The sequence below is a fragment of the Morone saxatilis genome, unplaced genomic scaffold (assembly GCF_004916995.1).
Source record: "Morone saxatilis isolate NCDOM2014 unplaced genomic scaffold, NCSU_SB_2.0 Contig8, whole genome shotgun sequence".
Lineage (NCBI taxonomy): Eukaryota > Metazoa > Chordata > Actinopteri > Moronidae > Morone > Morone saxatilis.
In genome coordinates this window covers 3,327,963-3,337,116 of record NW_023340257.1, presented here as the reverse complement: position 1 = coordinate 3,337,116, position 9,154 = coordinate 3,327,963, and the positions used below count along the sequence as shown (strand labels likewise).

Below are 9,154 nucleotides of genomic sequence, written 5' to 3'. Positions count from 1 at the left end.
GTGAGTTGGCTGACTGAAATGCTGTCAAATAAACACATTCGTTTAGGTTAATCAAAAATCAAAAATAAAAATAACATGTTACAAAACAATGTGTAACACGTAATTGAATGATCTGTTATGGCCTCATTTTAGACTAATGGATGGAAAAATTTATGAAGATATGGCGATACATTTTTTTATTGATTTCTAATGCTACCTTTAGATACTTCTATTCAATGCTTTACTAGGTAGTCTCCATACTTCCCTCTGGACACCCTATGAATATTTTTTTAGATCCGCCCCTGTTTAAACCCAAGACACCATTCCATCAACGAGACACATTTAATATGCTGTCATTTCAAACAAAGTTCCCAAAATTCCAATAGGAGATAAAATATAAAAAGTCAGGTAAAAAAATTATAAGAGGTTAAAACACAAGGAAACATTGATCACAAAAGATGTGCAGGCAGAGCTGAAGCAGCCAAACAGCCATCATGTGGAAGAGTATAAAAAACACCATCATCACAGCAACGTTTCACCAAAATAACATTCATGCGCTCATCTGTGCAAACCAGAATCTACAATATTAAATTGGACAAATTGGGTATTTGAAGTTGAAAATGCAGCTGATGACTGTTCCTAGTTTCATATTTACGTCTCCATTAGAGCAATGTTTGGCTGCACAGCATGAGTCTATAGTGTTGACGAGTTTATTGTCTATTTGTCTGTGCTGCATCCTGTTACTCTTAGCTCCTTCATCTAGTCATATTAGATCAATACTATATTTGACATAAATGTTATGTTTTCATGTTGTTAATCTCTTAATCTTCCTGACAACCAACATGAATCATTTGTCTGTTTCTGTTCTCAAAGCAGTTGGAGATTCGTGCAGAGTTAGACATATCAGAGTGCAGCAGAAACACAGACAGGGTTTGACAGGAGAGGCTCTCGCTTGTTTGCATACTGCTAACATGAAAGAGTTGATATTAAGCCCGCGTTGGCCGGGAGGCAAGCAAATTTTGAGGTCATAATTTGAATGTGATTTGCCAGTGCCAAGACTTCCTCATGTGGCCCAGGTACGGCCCAGTGCATCTCTGAAGGCTGTGTATGGAAATCAGCTCGCTCAAGCTCTGACTGTCGGGCTATGTGTGTGTGTGTGTGTGTGTGTGGTGGAGGAAGGGCGGGGGGTAGGAGGATAATGATGATGGATATATTTAACATTATTTCAGAGAAAAACTCTTCCTTCCTATGTAAAACACTCTTCATCTGCTCACATTACCACGCTGATACTTTCAAAATAGTCCCACCGTTTCATGCTATAACAAGTGAACACACAGGTTACATCATTTTTTGCGAGACTATTTGAACATTACGCATAAAGTCTCTTTTATCTTTCTTGCTTTATTGCAGTCACTTTACTTACTTTTCATTCATCATGCTCTAGTATTTAAATTTTCAGGACTTTTTGTTCAAATGACTCCTATGTTTTGTTTCTATTCTGTTATTCAGTATTTTATTTGATCATGATTTGCTGCTGAAGTGCCACAATGTCCCTACAGCTATCATTAAAATTCAGTATTATCTTTAGTTCTTGCTTGACAAGCATCGCACAGTGTCTCCAGCCTCATAAAATGTCACTGACTTCATTTCTCACTGTCCTTAATCATTTATGTAATAGCACTGCAGCATGTTTGGGCACAGCACCTCAATAGAAACGTTCTCAGAAAGGAGAGGCAGATGAGGTGAAATGATGTAAGGTCTTTTTATTGTCACTGTGGCTCTCCGTGTTCCAACATGAGGAGACCGACCCTGTGGTCAGAGTTTGCTCCTCGCTCTCAATGGCCTTTTATTCCCGCAGATAAAAGGTGGCATTAGCTAACACAAGGACGTGGATGGCTTTAGTTACTGTGTGTCTTTAGGTCTTCATGAGTCATATATAAACATATAAGCAAACCTCACGTTGAAAAGGTGCCGAACTGCAGGCTATATACCTGCATGTAAAAGCCAGTGTGATGGAAGTATGGCCAACATATACTGAGCTGACTATAGGAAATTTAAAATTACTTTATAATAAAACTTCTCTAAGCTAAAAAATACTACACCAGGTTCAGTTCAGTTCAAATGTATTCATGAAGTGCCCCCTGAACTGTTGCCACAAGTGGCAGTTAGAGCAGTAGTTCCCAACCTTTTTCTTTAAGGGACCCCTTTTATATCATTTAGTAAACAAATGACCCCTGTTTAAGTGGCATATTTTATGGGTATTTCATATTATATTAAAAACTGTACAATGAACCTAAATAATTAACTCAGTAGGTGCAAGAAGTTTGTGTAAAATTAATGATTTGGACGAATTTTGAGCAGATTATTTCATGCTTGGGGAACTTTCTATACAATTCTCTGTCTGTATTATGCATTTGTCATCATTTTAAAGAATTATACAAACTTCCTTACACTTCAAGAGTGAATTGTGGGAACAGGAATCAGATGAACTTGTGTTCTTTCCAAGTTTGATGTCAGTAAATAACTATAATGTTAAGTTAAGTTAGATTATACACACTTCGTAGGCTTCTTTTTTTTTGACAAATTCAGTGTTTTCTTGGCCATTGTTTCATTTGACAATGATTTTACTTTAAATGTATATTACTTCACAGAAACGAACCAAATCCTGAGACATAGGCCTACTGTGTGTATTTTTTCAAGTTTTCTAGTATGGCCTAAAATCAAGAAGGCCCTGCGACCCCCCATGAAGCTTTGTAACCAGGGGTGTTATACTGTTTATGAACCCCAATATGCAGACATATTCAAGTACACTTGGCAAAAATAACACATTTATACCACATGCAAAAAACTGCATGGGATTAGCATAAAGTGGGCATGACTGCAAAGGGAAGACTTATGAGGACCCATAGAACCCATCTTCGTTCAGATATCTTGAGGTCAGAGGTCAAGGGATCCATTTGAACCTGAAACCTCTGAGTTTTTCCATTGCCAAGATTTTACCTAACTTTGGGGGCCCTCCCCCACATGCTAGTATTGCATGATTGGTACCAATGGATTAGGTCATAGTTTCACATGATACCAGTATCCTAATTCTGAATTGGGTGGCACTTGGGGCACCCCAGACCCCCCTCTGAGCATGCCCCTGAGTATAACAGTCAGTGAACTAACTCAGTAATGTCAAACACACAGCTATATCTATCCACCATCCATAATCTACTGGTCACACTAGACCAAATATGACTGTAGCAGCAAAGCCACTGATCAAAGGTGTGCTTTATTGCTTGTTTATTTAACTTTTAATTTGTAAGAGTAAGAATGTGATATTTCTTCTTTCAAAAGTTACATCATCACACTTTAATGTAGGGTTCTTTTGGATTTTATTCTAAATAAGCATTTGAAATGACAGCCTATATGCAAATGAATCTTTTATTTTTAATTCTGTATCTAAGGTAAAGGGTTGCTCAGCTATGAAACTGAACCAGTAATTCAGCATTTTGAGTTGTGTAACACTGTAGAGAGCTTGTTATTGCTATTGTGAAGAGGCCAAAGCTAGATTCTTGAACTGTTATTGTTGTCTTCTCTGTGGACTCAATAGACCCCTGACAGAGACACTTGTCTCCTATTCAACACACTGCTGCTTCCACATGTTGGAAGTCATGGTTTAAAGTCAAGTTTGGACAGTTCTGCTTTTACACCATTCATTTCTGGTTTCATTTTGATGTCAGCACTTTGCAAACAACTTCAAATAAGATGTATCTTAGCCCCACTCAAACGATGCAACTTACATACATATTACACAGATTTTTCAGAAGCAAAGCTGTTCTGGAGCCAGATTTAAAGCGTACGGTTTGCATTATTCCATTTTTTCTTACCATGAACAAATCCCATAAAAGACCAAAACCAATAATGCATTAGCCTGTCTAACAACACTTTCTGACGTCTCTACCCTGTCTGTCTGTAGCTCTCACCTGGTACCTACAGGAGATGCAAATCTTTACAAAAAGGATCACGAAACAAAGTTTCATTTTCCGAAAAGGCTCAGTAATTTCCTAAAACAGATGGACGCTGTGGTTTTTAGGAAAAGTTACTCAACTAGGAGGAAATAGTGCATTTGTTGGGCATTATTTTCAGCTGTAGAGTAATTAAGGATTGTGTATGTGAGATTAAGTCTAAGTGTATTTTTATTGTAATACAAAAATGTGGCTCATTGATATTTTCTTAAAGACCCTGAAAACCAATTTCAATTCAGCTTTATACGACGGGTGATGGGTCTTCTGCCAAGGTTGTACAGGAGCATGTAGCTATTTTTAGTTTTACACTATAGCACACACAGAGAAATAACATATATCAGGCTTTGGGCAAACACACAGTACTCGTCAGGAGGATCAATTCATTGTTGGTTTTGGTCTTTGAATGGGATCTGATGACAATTAGAAGTCTTAACCTTAATTATCAAAGAATATCTGAAACAAATGAAACAAAAGAAGCCAAACTGCGTTGGAAAGACATAAATGGCAACAACTTAAAAGGTTAATTTTAAAGTTCCCCTCCATTCAGAAATAATTTTTGCTTCTCATTCCTACAGTGTGCTGTTTGAATGCTGTATGTGCAGTTTGACACTAGAAGGATGTTGATGTTTTCACATTCATCTGCTAACAGTGTAAAGTTTCTCTGTGCTCATTGGTAGTGAGTAAGTCAGTCCTGGTCCAGTATGCAACTTGTACAGTGTGATGTAGAAACTTGAAGCTGGAAATGAACAACATTTGCATATTCAGAGATTATGGAAGGTTTAATGTGGTAGGAGGAGATGACCTTCAAAGGATTTTAATGTGGAAATCATACTTTTTTGTGGGAAAAAAACACACATTAGTGTATTTATATATTTGTCTTAATAAAGTTCTGGAGGGGATCTTCAAAAATGAACATCTTCGGTCATAAGGCTGGCTTACATGCTAGCTCGAAGTTACCAGTTAGCCACCTGCACCCTAAAAATCTGTTTGTTTGGCTCTGCCAAGTGAATCTGAACCCGACCACATGTATATTCCATCTTTCAGAGCAGCTCTGAATCCACAACAACTTGTGTTTAAATAACTCTTTCATCAGCACAGCTAAGGATTGCTGCTGCCTTACTGTCCTCTGACTCACAACTCCCCCCATATCACAGGACCCAAGCCCAGTGCTTGTGACCTCTTTCTAAAGTTACAAACTCTGAATAAAAGTCCAAGCTGGAAATCTCATACAAAATGCATCTGATGATATCTCCTCTTGTTGTCTCTCACACAATCCCCCCATTACGCGAGTCGTTAGCGGCCTCCATATCTATAGAGTGGACATGCCGATGCTAAACAGCAAACAAAAAGTGAATGGTGTCCTGTAAAAGCCTTTTGACAGGCGGTTTGTGCAAAATGAAAAGCCGGTCTTGCTTGTGCATGCAGAGGTCTAAAAAGCAGAGCCCATGATTTCTCTGATTGTGTGAGTGTGTTGGCGTGCGTTTCCGAGACAACAATGGGAGGCTTGTCTGCGGCCTCTGCTCAGCAGAGGACAATGTCGGCTGGCAGGTGTGTGTGGATCAAACTTTGCATAGGCAGCCTCCTCCACTGCCCTTTTTCTGTGTCTCTATGCTACCTGTCCAGCTCAGTCTTCCCACCCCGCCTCCACCTCAGGGGGAGTTTTTGGGAGATCGCCGCCATTGCGAGCATTGTGTCAGCGTTCCTTTGTGAGGTCGGGATGGGACTTGGGTGCTTTGTGTCTCTCTCCACACACACGGTGCTCAGCTATTTACAGATTGGCTTTATGAGCGCTTGAGGGGAGCAGAGACAGAAGGTGGGGGGGAGGTACAGGTGGTCAATGGATCAACCATGGATCGTTGGTCCACAAAACAAGCCAAAATGTAAACAAGGAGAGGAGGATTTTTAAAAGGCGACCTCTTAATTGTGCCACCAACAGAATGTCAACTGTGGCTGTTTTGTTTGGTTTGGGAGAAAAATGAAGTGGGGAGAGACAGGACAGGACAAAGGCAAAGGTTTAGAGGAGATTGTGCTTACACTGTATCTGGGCCCATTTGTCTGTCGGGATCGTTTCTCCGCCAGCAGGTCTTTGACTGTGTGCTTGACTCGGACTCCCTGGTACACTCTCTTAGAGTATTCTAGACGGAGCAGAAAAAAGAAGTTTGAACATTTGATACAAATCCAGAAACAGTTTGACTTCACACAAATTTTCATCCATCCCCACAAATGTGTTGTTCATTTGAATGCTTCACAGTTTCATTCATATAGGCGAATGACTCTTTGGTGTGTAAATGTCATGGAAATTGCCTTTGGTTTGGTCAATGCAAATGGCCCTCTAAAAAGAGGCAATTTACTACAAACACTGGCTGAGATCTTGCAGCGGAGGAGGACTTGACTACAAAAGAATCAAATAGTAGTTACACAGGAGCAGAAGCAGCACATTTGCTATTATATATTACAAATCTCACACATGTGCTGGTGTGATTTGGGGACATTCCTGGGAAGCAGCAGAGGCATAAAGTCAATGAAAATGCAAACTTTATTATGCAAACGGAAATTGCATGCAAAAAACTTTATGTAAAAGATCCCAGCTTTTTGAATGGATATTTTAGATAAGCCCCAATGAGATTCTTGAAAATATGAAATGTTATGTTGCATTACATCATAAAAATATATATTTTGCACTTTGCTGCTTTGCCAAACATCATTCTGAAAGCTATTGTTCCTTATTTAAATAAATGTAACTATATGACTCTTATTAATTAGCATATGATGACCAAGCATGCTTAATATTAAAAGCATCTTTCAAATATCAAACACTGATTTATGTGAATTATATTCAGCAGACATCTTACTTTGACCTTGCGGGTACATTTCTTATATCATTGCTACTAAATCAACATATATCTTACAAGAAATCAATAGTAGGAAAGCACCTGTGTCATAAAAACTAGCCAGAATATAGATGACATTATTACACATAAAAAAAAGATCCCAGTAAAAGTCTTGCCATGCACTCTCCAAAATAAAAGCACTACCTTGTGAAATTAAAAAAGCAAAAACTCTGATTTTTAACAGGTTAAAAAACAATATGCCAATAGTAATGACTGCAGGAGCAGCCTGTATATGAATGTGTCTTACCTGTCTCCATGATGCTGTTGAGCAGTCTGACACACACGCAGACATACACACACACACACACACACACAGAGGCCTCTCTGTTCTCCCTCTGCTGTATTTGCCTACAGTAGCTAAATCCCAGCGCGTAGCACCACACTGAGTGGCGTGCCACAGTGGGAGCTTTAACTAGGCTGTCAGGAGGGCAGGGACACATGGAACATGCCACCTCACACTGCAGTCATGAGGAGGCAGCTTTTCAAAATGACCTTTATCTATTTGTTTAAATGCAAATGTTTGGTAGGGACGTTTTTTAGACTATTTGCATTTGCAGTCAAGATTAGGGGTTGGAAGCATGAGCATGGAGCATGGAAGAGAGAGGCTGGTGAGGATGGCGTTATGTCACTCCTCCCCAAACCCCCATTCATCATCCAAATTTGAAAGGATATATTGTTTCCACATTTTGATTTGTAGCTGCAGGAGTGTTCTCTCTGCTGGTTTGTGGGAGAGACTCTGTTTTTGTTTTAGTTTGAGCTTTAGAATAAATAAAACCTTTACCAGGCAGTGAAGAAGTAACAGCCCAGAATAATGTGGCATCTCAAGTCAGACAGTTGGTGACAGACTTTGATGCCTCCTGCCAAAAACTATTCCTTTTTTTTATTAAAAAAAGAGACATTTTTGCATAAAAATCCATTATTGTGCAATATTCTACTCAAATTGATGTGCTGAAATTTGTATAAAAGACTTTGAGCAAACTGCAAACAAATGAGTCATCTCAGCCTCGTGTTTAAAGGAAAGGGGAGAATAGCTGGAGGCACGCTCGGCTAAACAATTTGTGTCTGGCGTTACAACGTTATAACTCCTATCCAACATTTTAATTGTTTCCTGGCTGGAGCTCACAGTGTTTTCGCCTTCCGACTGTGACTCGCGCAGTTCGTTAGAATGTGATCCGCTGCGATGAGAATTTACATGAGTTTCCCATACTGCGTGATGCTGACGCGATAAAGCTTGAACCTGGTTACATTTTGACACACATGATTTCCTAGTGACACTGACAGCAGTCTGATAAACTAGCTAAACATTAAAGTGGCACAGTTTATGTCTGCTTGGTTTTGCATGAAGCTTGGTGTGATCCTTTCAAACACGTATCATTGTTACTGCATGCTTAGCATAATTCCCAATAATGTAATTCAAAAGCCTAAACATCACACTCACTGACAGTATGACCCTTATTCACCAAGCCAGTGGGGGAAGGAGGACTCAGATTAAAACCTAAAAGTAAAGTAAATGTTGCGCTAACACTTTACACTAGGGTACACATGTTCACTATTAACTAGTTGCTAATTAGCATGCATATCAGTCACATAGTGGCTCTTTATTAGTCAGTACAAAGCACTACAATTGCCAGGCCATTAACTAAGCATTTTCCCTCAATATCCTCCTAATTACTGCTTATTGTACATTTGTACATGAATTGCAGTGTAGTATACCACAATAATGCTCATTCTCCCTTAACAACACTTATGCTGCATTCAAACGGAATTAAATACCGTTGCCGAGGACAGCAAAATATCGTTACTGTTGCGGGCATTCTCTGCCAGCCTTACCTCAAGTTTACCGTCCTGCTCTCATCCAATAACATGACATCCGTTCTGTCGTCTACCATTTGCATGATTGCATGTGCATGCAGCATTAATAAATGTGGTCTATTCTTACGTAACAAAACACAAAACTACAAGTGTTAATAGTGTCCAAATAACTCTAAATAAAGTCTTTCTAACTCTGAATATGTTCCCCATTCTTCTATGTTGCAGCATTAATCAAAATCTGAAAAATAACTTGTAATTAAAGTTATAAAATAAATGTAGTGGAGTAAAAAGTACAATATTTGCCGCTGAAGTGTAATGTAGTAGAAGTATAAAGTGGAGTAGTAGGAAATGGAAATATTCAAGTAAAGTACAAATGCTTCAAAAAGGTACTAGTCTAAAGTACAGTACTTGAGTTAATGTACTTAGTTACTTTTCACCACTGACTAAGTGACACAAAAGACG

The 9,154-nt window shown here is 39.0% G+C and overlaps 1 protein-coding gene across 1 annotated transcript in view; it reads right to left on the bottom strand.

The window, feature by feature from the left end:
- Positions 1-7,137, bottom strand: part of LOC118341949 (uncharacterized protein C11orf53 homolog) — a 13,595-nt gene extending 6,458 nt beyond the window's left edge. The window contains exons 1-2 of the mRNA XM_035680372.1: positions 7,128-7,137; positions 6,024-6,124 (exon numbers count right to left, since the gene is read on the bottom strand). Of these exons, the coding sequence (XP_035536265.1) occupies positions 6,024-6,124; positions 7,128-7,137 (111 nt within the window). The remainder of the gene's footprint in view (positions 1-6,023; positions 6,125-7,127) is intronic.
- Positions 7,138-9,154: the final 2,017 nt, after the last annotated feature.